The sequence below is a fragment of the Colletes latitarsis genome, chromosome 5 (genome assembly GCF_051014445.1).
Source record: "Colletes latitarsis isolate SP2378_abdomen chromosome 5, iyColLati1, whole genome shotgun sequence".
Lineage (NCBI taxonomy): Eukaryota > Metazoa > Arthropoda > Insecta > Hymenoptera > Colletidae > Colletes > Colletes latitarsis.
The window spans coordinates 34,005,251-34,029,111 of NC_135138.1; the positions used below are offsets into that span (position 1 = coordinate 34,005,251).

At 36.5% G+C, this 23,861-nt stretch overlaps 4 protein-coding genes and 1 long non-coding RNA gene across 9 annotated transcripts in view; 1 reads left to right on the top strand and 4 right to left on the bottom strand.

Annotated features, from left to right (window-relative positions):
* LOC143341809 (uncharacterized) overlaps positions 1-10,797 on the bottom strand; it is a 69,186-nt gene extending 58,389 nt beyond the window's left edge. Inside the window, exons 1-4 of one of the 2 annotated variants that reach the window (XR_013079684.1) lie at positions 10,694-10,796; positions 10,302-10,548; positions 10,065-10,178; positions 8,914-9,045 (exon numbers count right to left, since the gene is read on the bottom strand). This is a non-coding gene — a long non-coding RNA (uncharacterized LOC143341809). Of the gene's footprint in view, positions 1-8,913; positions 9,046-10,064; positions 10,179-10,301; positions 10,549-10,693 lie in introns of both variants that reach the window. The other variant, XR_013079683.1, reaches the window with a different exon arrangement.
* On the bottom strand, positions 1,971-7,966 carry Jra (Jun-related antigen). The gene has a single exon (XM_076764932.1). The coding sequence runs from the start codon at positions 7,283-7,285 to the stop codon at positions 6,473-6,475; it is 813 nt and encodes a 270-aa protein (XP_076621047.1). The 5' UTR covers positions 7,286-7,966; the 3' UTR covers positions 1,971-6,472.
* A 334-nt stretch (positions 10,798-11,131) lies between the features above and the next one.
* Positions 11,132-14,937, bottom strand: LOC143342117 (uncharacterized). 2 transcript variants are annotated; one of them, XM_076765619.1, is made up of 10 exons: positions 14,687-14,937; positions 14,234-14,355; positions 14,009-14,151; positions 13,785-13,935; positions 13,482-13,717; positions 13,348-13,408; positions 13,066-13,271; positions 11,818-12,992; positions 11,622-11,750; positions 11,132-11,537 (listed from the first exon to the last, which is right to left on the bottom strand). In XM_076765619.1, exons 2-10 carry the CDS (start codon positions 14,334-14,336, stop codon positions 11,516-11,518), a joined length of 2,226 nt encoding a protein of 741 aa, XP_076621734.1. In that variant the 5' UTR covers positions 14,337-14,355; positions 14,687-14,937; the 3' UTR covers positions 11,132-11,515. The 2 variants fall into 2 exon arrangements, with proteins under 2 accessions (XP_076621734.1, XP_076621733.1); XM_076765618.1 differs by having other exon boundaries at positions 13,066-13,274; positions 14,687-14,936.
* A 579-nt stretch (positions 14,938-15,516) lies between these two features.
* Positions 15,517-17,568, top strand: LOC143342119 (lymphotoxin beta receptor inhibitor). 2 transcript variants are annotated; one of them, XM_076765623.1, is made up of 6 exons: positions 15,517-15,708; positions 15,845-15,969; positions 16,165-16,224; positions 16,329-16,489; positions 16,566-16,714; positions 16,800-17,568. In XM_076765623.1, exons 2-6 carry the CDS (start codon positions 15,862-15,864, stop codon positions 16,979-16,981), a joined length of 660 nt encoding a protein of 219 aa, XP_076621738.1. In that variant the 5' UTR covers positions 15,517-15,708; positions 15,845-15,861; the 3' UTR covers positions 16,982-17,568. The 2 variants fall into 2 exon arrangements, with proteins under 2 accessions (XP_076621738.1, XP_076621737.1); XM_076765622.1 differs by lacking the exon at positions 15,517-15,708 and having other exon boundaries at positions 15,736-15,969.
* Positions 17,569-17,706: 138 nt separating this feature from the next.
* Positions 17,707-21,282, bottom strand: LOC143342118 (uncharacterized). Of its 2 annotated transcripts, none has more exons than XM_076765620.1 (8): positions 20,858-21,275; positions 20,422-20,597; positions 20,250-20,362; positions 19,684-20,178; positions 19,548-19,611; positions 19,285-19,459; positions 19,045-19,219; positions 17,707-18,960 (listed from the first exon to the last, which is right to left on the bottom strand). In XM_076765620.1, exons 1-8 carry the CDS (start codon positions 21,143-21,145, stop codon positions 18,698-18,700), a joined length of 1,749 nt encoding a protein of 582 aa, XP_076621735.1. In that variant the 5' UTR covers positions 21,146-21,275; the 3' UTR covers positions 17,707-18,697. The 2 variants fall into 2 exon arrangements, with proteins under 2 accessions (XP_076621735.1, XP_076621736.1); XM_076765621.1 differs by having other exon boundaries at positions 18,865-18,976; positions 20,858-21,282.
* Positions 21,283-23,861: the final 2,579 nt, after the last annotated feature.

Sequence of the window (23,861 nt, forward strand, 5' to 3'; positions counted from 1 at the left end):
TTTCGGGACGCTCGTTATGCGAAAAAATTATCTTTGAGCGAATCTCTCCGGGTAATAAGCGAGTTAAAGATGTACGGGTTGCCCCGAGTCAAGTTCCGGTTGACATAACGCTTAAACTACTGACTTCACGAAATGACAGTACTCGAGGGAAGAATTTTTTAATGATTTTAACAAGTGATATCTTTACCATCCATTTTTGAAAGTTAATTCAAGGTTTGCTTGAATTAACGGTTTTGTTAAACCGTATGCTATATTCTTTTATTAATAATCTATTGGGCTGAAAAGAAAGAAATTCAAAATAGATTCTAGAAATAGCACGTTCTACATAGACAAAGTGTATACTTTTAAAAATAAACGCTCTAAGGAGGGAGACATTTCTACAATTAACACGTTGATAGCGAGTTGTCCTCGACATCTGTTCAAATTATAATGTGAGACATAGAAATGTTATTTTACAGCATTCCTAATTAAAGTAGTATTATTTACAATTTTAGAAGCGTGTATTAGGAAAAATGAAGAAATTACTTGCATGGATCATATCATTTCTGAAGAAAAACAATTTTTCTTTTGAGCTTCTAAATAATTAAGTTAAAAAATCGACGAGTATGATGTTGAAGAAGTTTCATTACTCTCATAGTTACATTTTGAACACCACATACGTATAAACTGGCGTTGACAGTGTCCGTTAATAACGATGCCCCTAAATGAGTCACTTTAGATACTATCTCACGAACGGCCAAACTAATTTCGCAAATGTCTTGGAAAGCGAACTAGGAAACTAGGAAGTATCAGGTTCGATAACGATCTTCGCTATTTACGAAGATTTACAGACGATCTGGGGGGAGTGTTTCCGATCCCGAGAAATAGACGATCCGAAACGAACCGTCGAATCGACTATTAAACGACTTATAAAAATTTACGATCGCCGTTGCGTCGATCTTAATTCGTACCGAGAACTTTCCCAATTGAGCCAATTAGCCAATTGCTATAATTAACGCGGCGCACGATGAGATGCGAGTTGAAGCTGGAATTCCGGTTTCTTCCCTCGGGTATACGGACTGTGTTTCGACGCTTTACGGGGTAGATTTTTAATCAAAAACGAAAGAAATGCCAAACACGTTTAAAATTGTATTTTCGAAACGAATAAAAGAAATCTGAATTAATCTGTTTGGACAATTCCGTAAAAAATAAATAAATTTTAGGACCGAAAGAGGTACTAAGAGACTTTACTGTACTGCAGATACTCAAACATTGCATACAAACTAAAAATTCCTGGAGGTGTATACAATTATCTAAAGAGAGAGAGAACGAGATGTCAATGGACCCTGAATGCCTCGATCTTTTTTATATTACCATGCAATTTACTAAATCATAAATAACAGTAAACTAAACAAAGTACACGAGTACCCTTTTGCAATACGAGGAACTATATAAAGCGAATTACTGCGTATTTCTTTGCGTCTTGGCAACAAGTATGTCCTCTTCAAAGAAAAATCCACTATTATAGAGAACCACTACGTTTCTAAATTAAATATTCTACGAATAGAAATTTTATGGGTTTAAAATAACGAGCACACATAAGTACACATACAGTAACACAAACTACGCATAAAGTAATAAATAATAAACTACTTGAAACATGGATAAATAACACATTCCTTGTCGAGAATTAATACCAATAATATTGAGCCAATACTTCACCGATAAATAAGCTTTCCACGTCAAATATTTCCTGATAAATAATTTAAAAGGTAGTGAAGGAGTAATTGCAATTTCTAAGTTAGGTTCGAGGCTATCAAAAACGGTAATACTTAATTGAAAAATTGCAAAAATGATGCGCAAAAAACTGAGTCGTTTCAGGAATCGATCGTAATACGATTAAAATGGGAAATAGTAAAATTGTTGATTACTATATACGGAAAGAGGTTGAGGGGGAGGAATGGTTTGAAAAGAACACCCGTTGTTGTACGTTCAATATAATGAAATTTTATTTTTCATCGTATTTCATTCAAAAATAAAATTATTCGTAAAAAAAGATTCTTCCGCTCTCGTCGGTAGACAATACATACATATGTATATATATACACATATGTATATACTCATATATATACATATATATATAATATTACATTATAATAGCAATATTTACTCTCATGTATAGTGTTATATATAACTCTATATATGCTGCGCTTATCGTCGTTTCGTTATCACTGTGCCAACTATATAGAGTACATATATACCTGTGTGTATATATATATACATACTCTAACGGGGATTTCACTTACAGACTAAATCACATGTGGTTTTCTTTACTTTCATACGTTTTTTGTGCCACCGCTTTTCTCGCTCGTTTCCAAACCGGCATTTATACTTTTTCTATTCGTTTGATCGTAACCAACGAAAGTTCGATCACTTTTCATTCGTCGTCGTCTCAGCCGCTAAAAAGAGTCCGAGTTTTAAAGTACGTTCGGCGTTCTTTCGACCCCCCCGTGCACAATTTGTACGTTTCAAAAGGAAACAGAGTCGGGGAAAGAGAGAATGAAACCGCGACAACGAGAAGTCCTCGGTAATCGCCGACTTGGCGGTGTTTCTATTACTTCGTTAAAAAGGCACGCAATACGTGATGGCCGATTTCGCGGGCAAACGTCCCTCGAGACTCTTGAATTTTCTTTTCCGCCTCGTCGGGAGGCTCCATCGCAAAACACATCGTGTGGCACGAGGCGGCGAAAAGGAGACCGCCGGGCTAACAACACCGTGCAAACATCCGAAAAATCCCCGCTGGCTCCTTTTCGCCTAACCGAGAGCCGACGCCAAACGCTGTAATTCTCGGGCAACCCGTCGTGGGAACGCCGTTTACTCGCCAGCGACGGTGATCGTTACAAATAAATTTGAAAACGAAAAGAAAGGAAAAAATATAAAAAAAAAAAAGAAAAAACGACGCAAGAGAAAACAGCGCACGCTTAACTTAATACGAGAAATAAATTACAGGTTAAAATTGTCAAGTTATGTGTGCCGAAAGTCGCGAATGAAAGCAGACACGGGCAGAATTCACGATCCGTACAAGTAATATATTCGAATAACGTTTTGATCCGTTGTTTTGTTCAATAAAAATTACGATCTTGTACAATGAATAAAATCCTGCCCGTTTCTGTTGTGAAAGTCACGAAGGCGCAGGGAACAGAGGTTGGAAATTTCATTGCTGGCGTTTGGGAGTTTCTCCTCGACCCGGATGAAAAAAAAGAAAAATTACTGAAATCTTTCGCGGATAAAACTTGTTTCGTTCGCGCGCTAGAGATAGAAACAAGAGAACTGTTCCAACGACCCCGTGATATAATACGTGTATCTAAGAAATATAAATGAATTTCTTTTCCTTCTTCGAATTGCAGTCTCCCGATGGCGAGTCTCTCGAATTCGCCTATTGTACGCCGCTTACGATTAAAATCTATACCTCGCGCTGAACGGGTTCGTGACCAACGGAACACGGAGTATCGCAACGATTCCTGGAATATCTGCTTTTCGTTGTTATTCGTTCCAGGGGACGAGCAATCCGGTACGTTTCTACTGCGACGAAAACGAGTCGCGAAACGCAAAGGAAAACCGGACCATCGCTCCGACGACTATTCGCGACACGTTATCGGTCGCACGCACCGTGAATTCAGAGTCTTCGAACCTGAGTGTTTACGTAACGCGCTACGTAACGAAAAATCGAGGCGATTCGACGGGATTGCAATAGTCACGAGATTCCGTAAACTGGCACTTTCGTGCAAGCAACGAAGACATCACGATTTGTTCGACTGTTGCTAGAGATGTTCGATTCTCGATCGATCAAAAACTTGGAGAGTCCTTTTACTAGCAACTTGATTTGAAATTATTTGTCTAGAACTGCGTGTTTATACTTGCGGCATTACAAACGAAAACATTAACAAGAAGTGGTAAATTAATATTGCCTGCTTCGTCCAGACAGATGTGTCTACAATTAATATTGTATTGTCTGGTAACGACGCTTATAGTTTCATATACATGTTCTAAATTGATTAGATATGATTTGAAATTTATCTGCTAGAAAACATTAACAAGAAATTAAGTGGTAAATTAATATTGCCTGCATTGTCGAGACAGATGAGTCTACAATTAATATTGTATTGTCTAGTAACGGCACTTGTAATTTTGTTCTAACATCAAATATCGCAAAGAGAAAAGGTTTAAAAGATCACTATTGCAAACGGTAGTGTCGATACGAACATCGACAGGTTCGATTTTCCAGTGAATCGATTAAGAATCGAACATTTCTATCCCCGAGTCGCTTGAGAATGTTATTGTTCATCGAATCGCCGCAAACTAATTATCTTTGCCATCGAACGAGTGTTGCGACACTCCGAGGGAAAACCTCCTTTTTTTCCATCAGGGATTCCTTGCGTAATGGCACAACGGTAACGCTGCGCGATTCTGTTACCACGTGGGCTCTCGACGGATTAAAGAAAAGGAAGCTAAAACTTGACGACGTTCTTTCTTCTCCTTTCCCGCGGAAGATCGATGTTCGCGACGTATCCTTTTTGAAATTGCGGAGCGTCGTCGCCGCGCGTGGTAACACAATCGAAGCATGTGCACTTGTGTGTATATTTCACGCAGATCCGCGCGTGAGCACGCGTCGCGCATAATTTACGAGGGCATACTGGACAAGACTAGATGCACATATGACGAAACAAAAGGGGCCCCAAGACACACGGAGATGTCGAGGAACCGACTCGAACGCAACTCGTTACACACCAGTCTCCGGCTTAAAAGCTAAAACGAAAAGATTGTCGGGGCTTTCTCGCGAAAAGCTGCGGTTCGAATGCAACGTGCCGTGTAAAGAAAACGCAACCTTTCCGATTTATTAATACAACATCCAAAGGTTTAAACTATCTTTGTTGCAAATATTTTACGACCACGAGTCGATAATGGACCGGTACGTCGCATTCGAACGCGATAAGATGATCTATGACGGTGATTTCAACGCCGGCAACTGCTCCCGTCACCTATTCTATTTGTACAGCCTTAAAACAATGGTAGTACTCTCAAAAAATTGGGGTTACGAGGTCGAGAAATCGTCGGTCGAAAGTATCGAAGAATTCCGTAAGCTCGCGTTGTTCTATTAAAACGAAAACGAAAATGGATCGCAAACGTTACATTTAACGCGTGTATTTCGAGTAAATTTTTTACAGCACCGTGTTTACCTAACGATTAGCATTCGTGTCTCGATTCGCGCGCACGCACCAAAGATTCCGATCGTAGAAAGCAACATAATATTTTCCTTTTTCGTTATTCATTTCGCCTCTTCGCGTTACGTTCGACACATTCGTCCCTCCCAAAACGAACCTTACAGGCTATTAATTGTTACTCTGCGCGTGAATACGTATATTAGCGTTATGTACATCCTACGTATCTTCGAAAGAAGCTTGTCTTCGTTTGAATAAAATCAATCGTTATTCAAAGTGAAGGAAAAACAGCGGGCGCGATCGCTCCTAAGGTTCGCGTCGCTAGAGTATAAAAAGTTTGCCAAAAAGACGTATGTATTTCCGATCGCGAATTGCCACGAAATCCCGGACCAAGCGAGGATCGTTTCTCGATCGCTCGAGAATCGAAACTCCTAACAAGAGAAACGAAAAGCGATTCGGAAGATTGCGCGGGGTAACGACGATAATTGGATGTTACATGCTAGTGGATCGCTCTCGTTACAGAAAATTACGCGAAACCGGTCGCAAATCTCCGTGGATCGAATACAAACAATGCAAAGAGATATTTATTCTCCGGCGAAGGAAAGATTCGCGTAGAAGAACAAAGAGTTATGAAAGAACGAAAACAGGGCTGGCCTTGATAGACCGTCGACGTTAATTTCAGTTTCCCTCGGCGAACAGAGTTAAAATGGAACATTTCTTGGCGCAAGGGAGATTCGAATCTCCCGCCAGTACTCGCGGTTCTCCAAAATGGCCGCGCATCGTGAGGTCCCTCTCTTTCTTCTCCGTCAAGTCCCACCCACTCTCCTTTTTTCTCTCCATCGCCGCCGCGACTCCATCGCCCCCTCCCTCCTTTTCGCGGCGCACTGTATCAAACCAAGCACGCTCTCCCCCTTCACCGCGCCTCCGTGCGTGGAGCTGCGAGCGTTCGTGCAGCGCGTTTCACGTGCGTACAGCCACCACCAGCCACACGCAGAGATGCAGATGATATTAATCTCATCGTCGTGTCCCTTCGGAGAGCACGTATGTCCCCCGCGCGGCACACCAAGGCACTCCCTTTCCTATCACCGCCGTAACACTTCCACCGTCCCCTTGCTCCATAGAAACAACAAAGAAAACGGTCGACGACGACGTTCCGTCGGTGGTTCATCCGTGGAAGCTTCTCCTGGCCGAGAGAACGTCACCACATTCACGGAAGCCGCACGGCCGGTCACCAGACGAAACACACATCAGAGAGTCTCGTCCGGTCCGTCGGCTCAGAATTGACCGGACACGGCCATGATCTGGCAACCCGAATGCACGTGGTCCATCACCTGCTCCTTCAATCGGCACACGTGCTCCTTTAGCCTGTGCACCATGGCGCTGAGCTCGGTGTTCTCGCCCTTGAGCAGCTTAACCTTGTCCTCGAGCCTGGAGATTCGCTCGAGCTTGCGCTTGCGGCATTTGGACGCCGCCACGCGGTTCCTCTGACGTTTCCTCTCCAGCTTGATCCTTTCCTGATTCTCCATGTCGATCGGGGACATTGGCGGGGAACTCGACACGCTGGGCACCGTTTGCGGCTCGTCTTTGATCTGTATCAGACCCTGGCTCACCGAGGATTCCGTGCTCTGTACGCTGCTCGGCGGTTCCAAGGTCGTGTACGTCGCCCCATGGATGCTGCCCGGCTCCTGAGAGCTGTCCGAATGGTGGAGCTCGTTCAGAGCGTCCACGAAACCGCGGGCGTACAGTTCTTGGGCTTCGGTGACCGCCTTCGGGAACAAAATCTGCGTGGGCGTTGGTAAATTCGTCACGAGGGTCTCTTGTTGAGAGATTATGAACTTCTCCAGCTCGGGGGATCCGAGCTTCAACATGTTCAAGTCCGGCGAGCTCAAAATAGGTGACATGTTGTTCAGCGCCGGTGGCAGGGGCCCCAGTCGCGGCCTCTTTGCTTGCGGGCCTTGTCTTTGACATCCATTCAGGTCTAGCGTGAGATTACGCTTCAGCTGGCCCACGTTGTTCTCGCGATTCACGGCGACGTAGACGCCCGTGTCCTCGTAGAACGTCGGCTCCATCGTCGAACTCCGCACCATCGATGCCGCAGAACTGATTGCGTGCCAATCGAAAGTTTTGATACTTGTCTCGCGTGCGAAAGTATAGCCGCGCGACTGGAGCAGTTCACTGCTGACTCCGCCGTCGCTCGTTGCACCTAGTCGTAGAGCGCGATGATCGGTTGCGTTCGATGATCGATCGCGCAAGTTTCGTTCGCGAACGTCCGTTTTTTCCACCGAACACACTCGCCTTACTTTTTCACCGTCATTACATAACCGTGCAGTTCGACTTGGAAACTCACTGACGGTTCCTTTTAGTCACGGTCTCTCTGGGATCGTCAGTTCCCCGTCACCAGATGCGATCTTCTCGATCTACACTCGAGGCAACGATCACGTATCACCACGTTTGCGACACCACTCACGGCGTATGTTATCGCGCCTCACGATATCGGTCCGAAAGTTAAGACGCAAAAGGTGTGTTTCGTCCACCTACTACGCGACTCCGATACGCGTCGCGAGAAATGCGAGAGCCGTCCGTCTGCTTCTGTTTCAGCGGCCGATGGTGACACGAGGACCGACCTGGTTCAACTGTCAACACAACAATGACTCACAGCACGCAATCCGACAAACGTGATGTTCTGCGCGTGTGCACCTCTAGAACAGCCTGCAACCGTAACGTTGAACACGGATATCGCTCAGCCGTACGGCACGATGTCTCGACAACTTGTGAACACCCAACTAAATGTACTGCCTTATATCCCGTGACTCACGTCCACTAAAAATAGCTTCGTCGCCACCGACGCGACGTTCGATTGGCCGACGGTGTCGTCACTGGCCGACTTCCATTGGCCGGACAATCGGCACTACTAGGAAATGGCTAACGCATGCGCATTGACGCGACGTTGTTCCCATAGAGGGAGAGTTTGAACGCCGGTGCGCGCGTTAAAGAGGCGACAACTTTTACTTGTTGAAATTCGCTTGTTATTTTCGAGCCCTGATAATAACGGCACTCTATAATGGGCATAAACAATATTACCGCTATCGAGCAGTGAATTTTTTAAAATATCACTGTCGTGCACACTGTTTTGGGATTTAATATGTGTTCTGAATTGCAGCACGTTAATGCGCAGTTGTTCTTCTTTTTTTTAAATTCACCGTTCTACTCCCACGCCCATTGGTGTTTTTACATTTTCATAGCGCGTGCTGTGAAACCACCTCGTTTCACGTTACATGTTCCAAAACATGGTTTATATACTGATTCGATATTCCCTTCTCGTTTAAGGTGGCAGTAACAATTGTTTATTTTCACGTTTCTATAAGGGGAAATTATAATTTATTAATAAAAAATTAATAAATCCGCCAGTCTGCTTTAATACACAAACTGAAAATATACTTGCGCATGCGAATATGCTAATGCTAACATCCATTACATAAACCCGTATCAACGAGCTATAAAGTCAATACACAAATCATGATTGTTTCGCGCTATCTCGCACTCACTGCATGATGCTTGTAATTGACTGCTTGCATCTTGGGCAAAGTGTTCCACAATCTTAATTGATGGTGGTTCGTTGGAATTTTACAATAAGATTTCAATAATCTTTAATTTGAATGTAGAAAATTCGACGCGTGTTTAAATATTGAAAATCAATAAAATGAATGCTACTTACGGAAAGAAATAATTTTGTTGTTTGTCTCAGCTACGTATTCGTCCGGTTGACTCAGGTAAAATGTTTGTTTCCGCGTGCATCGTCCCTCATTAATCTTCAGGTAATGTGTTTACCAATTATACGTAGAATCAGCTATAACCCAAAAACATCTGTTGTAAATGATAATGAATTATGATTTTGTTTACTATGTCCAATACGAGTATTTGTCCTTTAATGTTTCATAGTTTGGACAAAGGGGCAAGTGAACTTTCTGAATTGTAATAAACCAACAGAGAAATGTAAGACATTACATTGTAATGCAATATTTTTATTTTGTTTGTATATATTATTACACAATTTGACCTACTATATATTGTTAAAATATTTTTAAATACTTTTTTATAAGCATTTCTTGAATAGAATTAAAACAAAAAACAGGAAAATACAAATACGAAAACAGTCTCGTAACGTATATCTGTTATGCAAATTAATCGCTGACCTCAAGTTTAAACTTTTAGCAATAGAAACTTTTGCGTGCGTACACCCACACATCGCGATCGTCACCAGGTAGCGGTTCAATTAATTTACAGTAGCAAATTAGTTCGCTAGTTGACAACCATATCACACTCATTTATTCATTTATTTTTAAACAAAATTGTTTATCGCCTTGCAGAAAATTGCACAATTTCAATATAAGACAATCCTGTTTTAAGTTTTACAAAAAATCATACATTTCAGAAAGCTTGTTTCCCCCAAATTGTTAACGTTAATTATTTCTTTTAAAAATTCCAAATACTTAAAATTAAATGTTTAAATAATAGCTGAAGAATAGATAAATAAATTCTTCCAAAGTACTGTTTGTTAAGATCACAATTTTACCTGAAATTAAAATTACAAGAATGTTAAACAATATCATGGAACAAGAAAGAAATCTTGAAATTCATGGAAACTCGAATTTAAAAAAAGAACAGAAACAAAATTTCATATTAAAAAATTGTAAACAATTGCTATTCGTTACTTTTTAAAAATTGCTAACGATCGTTAATTTATTGAATGATTGAACGTTTATAAATTGTTTCAACGAATCTACGTATCATAAACTTAAGAAATAATTACATGATTGGAGTAAGGTTGGAATAGATTGTTGTTCGAATAATGACGAGCATTACTACCTGATATTTCGTCGCCAATCGTTTTAAAAAAAAAACGCACGGAGTAGGTAAACCCAATGAACGAAATCACGCGTTAGGTGTTTTTCTGTGTGGGCGAGGCAATGCCAGCTGCTTCTACCATCATGAAATTAAACAAACATAATTAATTTCCGTCTCTACATCGGTTATTCTATAGACATACTAGCTGATACTAGCTTTCAGCCTGGGAATAGGGAAGGTTAAATCCATTATACATACATAACACTTCTTGCTCGAGACCTAACTTTTTTATTTACGCGTTACAGCGACCTCTCTGAATACGGCCAGTAAGACTGATCGATTTTCAAATCGTTCCATCGATCGTTGAACGTTTCAAGAATGGCGACTCTTTACTGACATCATTCGGGTTTATGAAATATTCGACTAATTAGAATTTCAAGGCTAGAAAATTCTGTTTACCAAGTTGAGTCCAATACTCCATTCATTTCACTAATAGTCCAAATAACTAAAATGTGAACACTTATTCGAGTTACTTGAAACTTTTGGGGCATTCAAAGTTACGTACAGTATCAGTACTTCAACACTTCAAATTACTCGATTGATTTTATCTAATGACATTAGAAATTGTTAATACATTATCGTGCCCTTACCTTTATGCAGAAAATTGCAGAATCATTGGAACATAAACATTTTCTTTTTCAATTCTCCCGTGTTCACATTTCAACCTCCACCAAGCACATTTAACGAGTAACGGTTTAGTTCAACTGAATTATCGAAATCGATGGAAGTTGCCTACTTCGTAGTATCGATTATCGATAAACGCCACAATCGAAAAAATGATACCAGTTTTAACGGTTTGGAAAAGAAATTACGGAACATGAATCAGTAAATATAAAAGAGAAATAAACATTTAATAAATGTTTGCCAAATTTGTTATTTAAATATATATAAATATATAACATAATTAATGTATTATATCCTAAAAACGACAGTAATTATACTGCCGATGAAGTAGTTCTTATATTATTAATTTTATTGTGTTTAGTGAACTAATATGGTAAAAAGAGTAAAACATCCTTAAATATTTGATGACACTTAAATATTTATTTCTTGCAACATTAGATAATGGTACAAAAAGTAGAACATATGAATACTACGAGGAAGCCAAATTAACGAAGGTATGACTATGTCAAGGAATACCGATTTTCTGTAAATAATTAACAGTAATTGATTTAACAAAGATGTGCGCAGCAATGGAAGCAAAGAGATTCAAAGTGAAAACGAAAATTATTTTAATATCTATTCTTTTCAAAACTATTCAACGAATTTATTGTATTCCTCTGTAATTATGTACATTATTCTAATGAGAAACAATCTGTTGCTACTCGATAAACGAATAACAAAACATTGTATACAAAGTAATGTATTCTGTCATTCGTACTTCAAATATGGACGAATACTTTATATTCGTACTAAAATTTTCTCCGCAATTTACTGAAATAAACATCAATTATGGTTAAAAAAAATTACATATTAAATTATACAATTATAGAATAATAAATCTTAAAAAATATTTACTTTCTCAAACTGGGTTCCTGCAAACTTGTCGGAGCTCTTCTCCGTCTAGGACGATTCAAAGTGCTGCTCACACTTGTACTACTGCTGTCAGAATCGCTAACAAGATCCAAACGCGAAAAAACTGAACTCCTACGAATAAACGTACAAATTATAATCATGTATACTTCATACATTAATGTCGATTTATTGTACGTACGTAGATTGATTGGAATTATGAATTGTTTCTTCGGGTGAGGGCGTCCTCGACTTTACATCAGATTCATTCAATTTCTGTAATACTACTTTAACGGAGCTCGGATCTTTACTTAGAGGCTTCTTCTTCTTTGAACTGCTCCTCTTATTTAATGGTGATGTGTCAATCAACTCGTTAGTAGAGTTATTCATAGTTACCTTTCCTGGTTTTTTCCGCGACAAGAATTGCGAGCTATCGTTAAATTGTGTTTGGTCTTTATTGTCGTAATCATTATTTATGAGTAGTGGCAGTTTTACTGTGGACTGACTTAAGATAGATTCATCTAGACTATTATTTGAAATAGACGGAATTGTACAAATGTGAGATATCTTTCGAAGAGTGGTTGTTACTTCCGGTTCCAGTTCGCGTGGAACTACTGATTTTAGCTCGGACTCTTCTAAATTGGGCAACTTCAAATCATCTATGTCGAAAACCATGTTATGCGGTTGCCGTACAAACATCAAAGTGTAATCGTCATCATCGTCGTCGTTTTGAAAGTAACCTCGTCTTTGCGTAACAAAATTTGATAAACTCACTGTGGATTCACCCTCATTTTTATGTTCATTCTCAACTGCATCCGTTGATGCAGTAGCCGACATAGACGTATCACACAAATTCTCGTTGTTTTCAATCTGTCGATAAACTGTGCTTTCATTTTTATTATATAATTGTTTATCTTTTTTATCATTGTTCACTTGACCTCTACGTTTGTTTAATATTGGCAGTGGGGAAATTAATTCCGAACATTCATCATTATCCGACTCATCATTCGTATCAGTCGCTTTTAACATTAAATACGTGTTACCATTGGTAGAAACATTTACATCATCAGTCTTCTCTTTATCCATAATACAAGGCACAGTTTGAAGATCGTTAAACAACCAACTTGGTCCTTCAAGAGGATCCTCCCAATTTGATGTAACATTTTGTACTTCGTTAACATTTTCTACCGTTTGATCGTTCATACTGTCAGATTCATGATCAATCTTATTCTTATTCTCAATATTCTTATCACTTTCGTCTCGTGTAGAATCAGAGGGTGATGTTTCTGATAATATAACATTTGTCTGAGAATTTTTGTTTATATTATCAATACTCTCTGAACTAACAGATCCTTGATCATTTCGAGTTCCCGCTAACTATAATGAAATGAACTTTACTAAATTACCAATAATTTTATACAAAAGCAAAAGACTGATTGAAAACACAAACCATTCGAATGTTAATGCTTTGAGAATTTTGCAGGAATTTTGATACGTCATTGAGTTTCACTGTGGGACTTCCTATGTGTTCTAAATTGTCAATACTAGGTCGAGTGCTGTTTCTTCCAGAGAGCCTACCCGATTTAGGTCTTGAACGCCTTCCTGATATTCGTCCAGAATGTCTACTACTTCTCTTACTTAACCTTCGTTCATTTTCTTCTACCAATGAATAATAAACCATATAACTTATATGAAAAATATTAATATTCGGTGTTATACTAATATAACATACCGCTACTCCGTGTTGGACTAATAGTTAGTCTCTCAGGCATTCTGCATGTATGGCTATTCTCCTGCAACATTCAACATAAGTTTGTTCTCCAAATGTAATAATTTAAACTCGGGATTTTCAAAAAAGGTACATACGTATCTGCGTTGCGCTGCCGGAACAGCAATGGGAGACATTAAATTGTTTAATTCTTGATTTCCGATGGGCGAGGATACCTCTTCTATTATACTTAAGTTGGGAGGATTATTAATATGCCGCATATTAATTCTACTTAAACTAATGGTGGGTTTTGTTATGGTGTGCCCGCTCACCATAGGCTTCACAACTCCTTTGGTTGGAGATTTTGTAGACAGCCTCCTATATGATTCTCTTCCTAAAATAACATTCTATACTATTAAAATATAAATGCAATGATAATAGAAATACATCAGAAATCTTACTTCCAGCAGAACTGCAAGACATCCGTAAATTTATAGTAGAAGATGCTGCAAATTCTTGACACGATGAAATTGTATTTGTCAAGTAACCAGTGACTGTTACCAGCATTTTAAGCATTTCTTTAGCATTCTTCAAAATATTTACTATTGCATTCTAAAATACATGTTCATACATTTATATGATGCTGCTACATATTATTAGTTTCATTTGTACAAATTATACTTACATCACGCTTATGACATTCTAAACCTAAGTCTTGAACCTCTGCCCTTAATGCAACATTTTGTGAAAATAAAAACTGACTCTCTTGTTTCTCTTTAGATAATGCTTTTGCCAATGAATTGTTATTATTCCTTAATTTCTGGCATACTATAAAACATTAAATTTTATTTTACTAGTTTCAAAACTATACACAGATTATACCACAAATTACATCACTCTAAAAACTCACATGGTTTATAAGACTTATTTGTAGGGAAGTTTCTTAAACATTGTGATCTTTTAATGACCACCCTAGCCCTTTTAGGTTTCCGATGTTTCTGTATTTGAGGCATTGTCCATTGATTATCTTGTCTAAAAAGTAAAGGGTATAGAAGAGTACAAAGTAATGAGGTAATACAAAGTAAATCAAATATTGGAAATAAATTGTACTGTAAAGTTATTTTACAGATACTTTGCAATCAGATGTGATTTTCAACAAACATTAATTTAATAGAGGAACTATGGAAACATAAATACTCTGGCTACCAGAAATGTTTACAAGATTAAATAATGGAATATAAAACTCGCTGGAGTACAAAAATAACACTATGAAATGAATTCAAGATACATAGAAAGAATCTATATTGTTTGGAACTTATACAAGGCATAAAAATGAACCAAAATGTGCAACATTAATACGTACCTATCAACACGATGAGGTTTCCTTAGGTCTTCGAATCCGCAAATATTTTGATAAAGTCTACCTTTCTCGTTTAATGCAATAAGTTATTTATGGTTCTTTAAACTCGTGCAACCGTATCACTTATTTCGTATAATTCTATACCGAGCGAAGCAGTATATTTCCGCCATTGTAAAAGCATGAACTCCATAACGGCGCGGCGGGTACATTGATTAGAATCGTATTTAGTTATGTTAAATATCAAAAATGTATTGAATATACAACTACAGAGAGTATACGAATGCATCAATTTTACGAATCTTTTTAAATCTTACACAACCAGACGATAAAAGTTAATATTTACTAAAATTTAACGAAATAGACAATTGAAGGAAATTCAGATATTTTAGTCTAACAATTTAAAAGCTTTGTTTAAAAACTAAAATTATCTTTGGTACCCGTTGCAATTAATAGAATTTCATAATACATAATACAAGCACAAACGCATTTTGGGCCAAAGTTGATCGCGAGATGATTGGTCCGTATGGCTACGGTATATTTAAAAGCGATATATTGGAAATTGGTTTTAAATTATTTTAAAGTAAATCTTGCAAAGTAATAATTTTTAAATTATTAGCATTCTAAAATATAGAAACATTCTGTAATAAGTTTTCTTGCCGAATCGATTTCATCTAGGGTTTCTCGAATTTTTACATACAAGACTCATGGAATACATTTGGAGTATTCGTAGACATATTTTAACAAAAAGAATTAAAACTACGCTCAATATTTTCTAAGAGAAATTATTTATATCAAAATGGTACAATTTGTAGTGAAAACATAGTAACATATTGTTTCATTCATATCTTCTCTTGCATCGCTGACTTTCTGGTATGAAACACCATTGTAATACCTAAAGTATCTGTCCACGTCAATCTATATGGCTTTTGTAACATAACCTTCTGCGATCCGGCATTCAGTCTTGCCAATGAACAAGCCATTTACTTACGTGTCAATTTTTGCGTATATCCCTAAACGTAAACAAGGTATTTAAAAAAATTTCTACGTGTTTCATTACTTTCACAACTTAGTAGTGAATGCAATATCAACCGCATAGTAAGACACGTATTGTCCCTCCACTACTTTTTGCACATGTAATTACGCGTGTGTTTTCATTTGTAGAATAATAATAATACAAAATGAATTGGACTTTGTGGTTGTTTATAATCGGATCTTTTTGCTGTAAATATATACATGCTCAAATGCAAAGAGTTCCACCAGGTGTATCACCACAGCACTATCAACAAGTAAGTTTTATGTTTAAAATTCTCAAACATATGGTTACAGATATCACTAAAATGTTGTCAGTTCTTTATGGAAAATGTTAAATAATATTTAACTAGAATATTAGGAAGTATTTAAATGATACTTTAAATGGCATAAAATTTATATTTTTAATAGTTGTTTAATTCATAGTTCAGTATATATTAAATTTGTTTTAGCCTGTTCAACAAGTACATCATGCATCACAACAAATTCCACAACAAATTCCACAACAACAGGTAGATTCATGTAGTAATACAAGAGATTGATCACTTTTTAATTATAACCATTAATTATAATTTATAATATAATATACTACATTATGTGGCATTGCACATAATAGTTCCAGCAAGTACCAGGACAGGTACCAATGCATCACGTTCCAGTTCAACAAGTACCTGTGCAACAACATATGCCAACACATCAAGCACCAGTTCAACAAGGATATGGTCATGAACATCCACAACAAATACTTGATACTGCCAAAATAGTTAATGAAAAAGCGTAAGTTATAGTAACCTATATTATAATGTTGGACATTTAAAAGTTCAATTATTTCAAAATTCTTCTTCTTAAATAGACATATTGCTGAGCATATGGAAGTACCAATAGATATTAGTAAAATGACAGAGCAGGAATTGCAATTTCATTATTTCAAAATGCACGATGCAGACAACAATAACAAGTTAGATGGTTGTGAATTAATAAAGTCATTGATGCATTGGCATGGTATGTATTTATCAATTAGTTATTAATTGAAACATTTTTGTTAATACTGTGACAAGCTTATGCATAAATACTTTCTTAAATTCAGAACAAGGTAACAAAGAAGCAGGTGAAGGCAACACTAGGAAAAACTTATTCAAGGATGAGGAGTTGGTTATTTTAATTGATCCAATACTTTCTGTAGATGACACTAACAATGATGGGTATATTAATTATCCTGAATTTATAAAAGCACAGCAAAATGCGGGAGTAGGCACCGGCCGTCAGTAGTTGCATGTAGCAGTGCAATGTTACATGTAATCAAACAATAATTTAATTCCGTTTCGAACAAGACGTACAGTTCCATTTATAAACATTTCACCATCTTCACTTGTTACAGTATGAGTAATGATAGTGATACAGCAATGCCTTGGAAATTGGCTGGTTGCTATCCCTGCCAGTTCTTTGAACTGGCTACACGCTTGTCCCAGTGGTCAAGTTTGGTTATGTTTTTAAATCTACATAGAAATATCGATGTGCCGTATCGATATATTATCTCACTTGCACTTGCAGAAAGAAACACAATCGATCCCGAACGTTGGCCAATATCCAAGGTAACGCTATACCACTATTTTACATACATTAACATTATTCTTACTTTGTTCATACTTTTTAAATAAAAATTGAATTAAATAATTACGTATAAACACCATTTGTTTCATGAAATAAAAATAAATTTATTTTTTGTATTTCCAACTACAATTTTTTCTGACATATGTATATTATTTGTGCTTGAAAAAATTGTACTGTAATACACATATAGAAAAATTAATTGGAATAATGATTAAATAAAGCAATTATTAACATTTTGTAATTAATATATGGTATGTTGAACGTATCCTGGAAAAAACCTGTTATTCGATTTATTAGAATTTTTTTTATATTCGTTTGTTGTACATTAAAGATAACCGATCTTTAAACAATGCAAGACTGGGAATTCAATAACAAGTAACTATTTTTTAAGACAAAAACTTGTAATAATTAATAAAATAACTGATTAATTATCAATGAAATATGTCGATTTTAAAATATCGATATAATTCGTATACTCCCATTTTTTTTATCCACATTTTACGAGAAGTATTGGGCAAGACAGAATTTGACTGGCAAAGTAAAATACTGTGTCCTTTAAAAGTAAAACAATACTAAGTATTTAAAAACTTATACACATAATACAGTTTCCATTACATAAGAATTTTATGTTTGTACTTTATCTAATAGTATAAGTACAAATCAACTAACTAGAAACTCACAATAGCGTAAAATATATGTTATTTGTTATATAATCATACCACCACAAACTAAGGTATAATAGAAAGTGCTTGGTATAATGATTGAAATAATGATTCCGTTGTTAAGAATCACGAAGACTTAAATGTATTATACGATTATAAAAATTATATATAAATATAATTTTGTTATAAACTTCCTAGTACTTCTTTTTAAGCAAGGCCATGTGAATTATACATGCGTTTGTGTTTTCTTATATGATGACAACAATTTTATTGCACCAAACCTGCTTAAATTATAATGTAGAATTTTTTTATCGAACGTTATATTAAAAGTTATGCTATTCAAAAATGTTTTAATTTGTATTGTCAACATTTATTCAAACTCGATTCTAATATTTGAACCAAAATATCAATTTGAGAAATGTAAATTATTCGAACAAGAATTAATTTTATGAAATATTTTAATATTTTTTATGAATATATAAATTTAACAGAATATATAAATTTTATAATACATTCACATATTCGCTATAATTATGCTTACATAAAATGTATTGTACACGGAACAACACTTTCCTCAAATATCAAATATCGATTTATTTCTTCCAAATTATATTAAAATCAAATTACTACAATTAAAGCATTTTGTATTACGTTATTGTTTAAAGTAGTATGAAAATATTAGATTCCGTTGACTAAACAAATTCGTACTTACTTAAAGGTACATTCCATTAACTAAATAATCTGGATCATGGGCGTATGGTCCATGTCGTCTTCCGCGTCTTCGAACTACTTGCAAACGGCAAGCTATTAATGTAGCTGTAATAGCTGTTATTGTAAGTCCTAACGCCAACGATATAACCGCTCCTCTAGGTCTTAAAACTTCATTTTCATTTACTTGTTTCAAATGCTCTGCCATTAAAGTATTCCTACCATGCTCTCTGCTATGATCTTTAATAACTATCAAACTTTTATGTTCTGTATAAACGAAATACTTAAATAAAATAATTATAAATAAAGTATGAATATCCTTTTTAATAGAAAGTAACGTTAGCAACATACCTTTTGATTCTTTTACTTGAATCTGATTCAAGTTCACGGCTTCATTTTTTAGTGTACTTTGTTTAATATTATTTTGATTAACTTCTTTTTCGTGAACTACATGTTCCTCTCCTTGCCGATTAACTTCTTCAATTTCTTGACCTTTTATTGGCGCATCTGTTTGTTCGTGCGATACCTAAACTTATACTGTATCAGCAGAACAATAAAATAGGGAAAGTCATAAAACAGAAATGAACTTACATCGCATGGAGGTGTAGTTGTACTAACGACGTTTTTGTCGGCTTCGTTAATCTGTTTCTGTTGTACATTCGGTATTGGAGACGGAGATGGAAAAACTTGAGTATTTTGCCATGGAACTCTATTTGGTGATACAAAGTGTGATGCATATGGATACCTTAAATCTAAGTATGTACCACTAACAGAAAATGTTTAATAATTTTAATTATTTTAAAAGTTTTAATATTTTATTTACTATTAAATTACATTGCATTGAAATATCTTACGTGTCTGCTTCTTTTTCTCCAATTACACTAGATCCCTTGTGATTGAAAATATGCGACTGATCCTCTTAAAACACAAAATGCAATGTAAGTACATAATAACTATACTTATCTGTGATCATAGTTATGAACTACTTACGTTCATAAGGATTTAAATTGCTCTGTTCGTGAAAAGAGTTAACAGGATTGTAAATGTCTTTGTTTTGCTCGTACATAGGTTGATGATCCCATTGATATCTAGGAACTCCAAAACTTTTATATAATTGAGGTATTTCCATTTGTTGTGCTGGATATAAAAGAGGTTGTTGTTGTTGTTGTGGTATCATTTGATGACCTAGATTAGGTAATTCCCACGGCTTAGGATTAACTTCTGGAACGCGGGCGTACAACGGAGCAAGGGATTTATGTTGATCAATCATTTGTTGATATTTTTTAATATCAACAGGTAGTAGTGGTTGAGGTGGTTGAGGTCCTTGTATCATGGAAGGAGAAATTGTTGGTTTCTCTGTAGGACATACAAGGTCTGTTGCTGCTTCATCAGATCCATCTGCACATTGTGGGATACCATCACAGACATTATACACTGCTATACAATCTCCGGATGAACGACATTCGTATTGATTGCGACTACATGCTAATGTGTAAAATAATATGTTAGTACCTTTTTACACTATATTATTATACGATTATTCAATCAGTAAATACCTTGCTTAACAAGTGGTGGTGTAGTTGGTAATAATTTTGGAGTTACAGTTGCACTTAATTTTATAGGTGGTTCTGTGAAAGAATATTCTGCTTGTGCTGGGTCTGCCAATTTCCTATGCATAAGTTTTACCATTTTATTACAATCAAAAACATTAATACAACAATTACATACCTAAGAGATTTTAATTCATGTTCTTGTTGAGAAATTCGGATTTCTTCCTCCTGTTGTGTATTGCTTTGTGTATTATAATTGGTACGCACTGCACTACTGTAATTAGCATGACTGGTAAATTTACATTTAAAATTATGTAATGGCCCACATTGAAAAAGATAACAATTTCCAGGTTTCTGCATAACATACAATCAATTTATTATTAGTAGAATGTAAATAATAAAAAGATTAATATGAGATACAATGGTTTTTATTAAACATTTATTTATTTTGCAGTTAAACAAAAATTAAGTACATGATAAGAAATGTATTACAGAAGTGTAATTGTATTTTATCAATTAAATATTTTAAAATACTGTAGTACATTGTATAAGATTTTAATTAAATACCATTTGAAATGTATGTCTAGCAAAATAAATTATTAAAATATATATACCTTTTCCTCGAAAATAAACACGTCGCAACCCTCCGTACTACAACAAAATTTTTGACATTCGTCCTTAGAATCAACGTCGTTTTCGTTTAAATACTTAGCACCCATATCACGAGACTCGTATGTTCGAATAATTTTATCCCTGTGAATGACAAAGCTGTCGAGGCACATCTGATAATTGTTTCTAACGCCGACACGTTTTTCATTTTTCTTTGTTAACGTTTCACCGGTTACACAGTAAAAGATTGTAAAAAAATGGAAAAAGATTTGCAAGGCTCTGTAAAACATCATGCTCTACGATTTACAAGTAAGAAAGTCGCGCATGCTTTCCGGAGTTCCAAGTTTAATCAATAACTACACGCATTATCTTATTAAAGTAGTAAACCGTCCAAGACAATCTGAAAATGCATTTATTAACAAACACTATTTGTATTTACAGTAAGAATAATCGTTTATTTTCTACGGTTCTTCGATTTTGTGGTTCTCCGATAAAAAATATTTATACGTTGCTCGGTGACCTTGAACAACCAAAATCTATCATTCTAGCTTCGTATATACAGTAATGCTTCGAAAGATGTTTCTTCTCGACCGTGAAGTTTGTTACGTTGTTATTTACATTACTTCCGAGAACTACTCGATACGAGTAACCCTTCGTATTGGAATTAAAACTGATTCTTCTCCTTTTCTTTTCACGCATTCTTACAGCCATACATTGTACCATTCATTACAATTTCCTTCATTTATAAATATTGCTTTTGTTCATAATAGCCTTTCAGATACTGTACGTGTAATCTAATAAAATCTGGTTCTTGTTCGGACCATTTTGTCAAATTTTTAAAAGCCTTTTTCATATCTTCTTCATTAGGTAGAGTATCTAATCTCGACAACGACGATTCATCTTCGGCCATATTGTTTTCCGCTTCCATGCATTTTGATAAAAATTCATTTACGCTTTGTTCGCATGCTTGTTCTCCAGTGATTACGCCAATGATTTCCTGTAGATTGGGTTCCAACGGATCTCCTGGCTCTTCTTTTATCGTACTTTCTTCGGGGATTTGTTTAATAATATTTTTCCATGCGTTTCGGATACTCGTGGCACTTATTTCTGTCCACGCATCATGCAACAAATCAATGCAATCCTTAAGGTCGTAATCTAAATAAAATTCCCGTGCCCCACCAGGAAAGCTCAATACACGGTGCAACATTTTATGTCGGAAGGACTTTTTAACGTTTTCGATTATCCCCTGGTTCATGGGTTGAAGGAAAAAGGTTGTATTCTGGGGTAAAAGCATGATTTGAAACTGATCATCCTGCTGGAATTTTTCAGCTAATTGTAGTTTATGCCGACAATTATTTAAAAGGAGGATAACTTTTCCGCTAGTACCGGTCTCCGATTGATGCGTTTTTACGGCCGGTATAAAATGATTTTGATACCAGTCGGAAAAAATGTCTTGGTCTATCCAAGCTTGCGGTTGTGCTCTATAAATTACGGGTAGACTGTCTTTGCAGTGTTTTAATTCTTTTGGATTTTTTATTTTATGAATAAATAAAAGTGCAAGTTTGTGACTTCCTGTAGCGTTGACGCATAAGCCCACGGTTGCCCGATCCTCTTCGAACGTTGTTCCCTCGATGTTTCTCTCTTCGTTATTTGTTGAAATCTTCGTAGGAAGAGCCTTCCACAAGAGAGCAGTCACATCCATGTTGTAAATGTTCCTGCATTCAATTCCCTCTTGCTCAATTCGTCGCGCGAAATCATTTACAAATTGTTGCGCGACTGTTGTATCTTTCTTTTTGTTGGGGTCGTTTATTAAACGGATTCCGTGGCGATTCTTGAACTTCCATAGCCAGCCTTTGCTCGCTTTGAAGATAGGTTTCGATGGTCCTCCACATTCTTTATTGAATTCTATCGCTTTCTCCAGCAATAATAAATTTGTAATCGGTTTGCCAAGCGCTTTTCGTTCCAAGTACCACATGTACATCCGGTTGTCCAATTCCTCGTTCGCCGGCTTCCGTGTATTCTTCCGCGTTCTCATCGCGACCCCTTCCTTTGCAAACTGGTACACAGCCGCTGCATTTTGTCGAATGCGTCGAATAGTAGTAGGATGAACATCATACTTAGCAGCTAATCGTCTGGCTGACGCGCCATTTTTTAATTGTTGCACAATTTCATATCTCTGCTGTATCGAGAAGACGGATTTATTATTTCTTTTACCAGTTGCCATCTTTGTAGTAAATTCTTGGCGCACACCGAACGAATAACAGCTGTTATCCAAAACTCGTTGAAGAGCGTTCGGTTTCCTTTCATGCAAGTCTTCTATACAGTAGTGCCCCGAAAGATGTCGCCTGGGAGACTCCCAACTTGCTCGTCTCTATCCCCACCAATCCTAATAGCTACTTGGAACAAGGCGACCCTTTGGTCTACGCTCTCTTTTAGAGAAAAGCGCATGAGCGAATATAACTGTCTCTTTTTCGCACTTTGTTTTGTATGGTCACTTGCTTGCACATTCCCTGAGAGAAGGGGAAGCGCTTCTCCCACACTGCGTGCGAGGACCCGATCACCGCACGCTCCCCCCGACGAGTTTACCCTGGTCACTTGAAGATAACAGATTCTTACAGCCTTACACAGTTACACTATTTTACCATAAGCTACCTGGCACGGTGGGGAGTATACGAGTGAAACAACAAACGGAACAAAACACGAGAAAAATATAATTATACTCGCTTACGCGGTTCCGTTTGACAGAGACTTAAAGATAAAACAGATTCATATGACCTCGCGCAGATAGATATCTACACACTGTTACACAGTCATAAGGTAAATGTACCTATCACTGTGGAATTTATTTCTATTAAGATTAAAATGCGCACAATAAATTGTCTGCCTTTAACAAATTTATAGTTGAAAAAACAAAAATGTTGTTCTATCATTCTCATATTTTTCATATATTAATATTTAAAACAAACACTCTTCATGAAAGATGTAAAATAAATTATTTCTGTCCTCTTC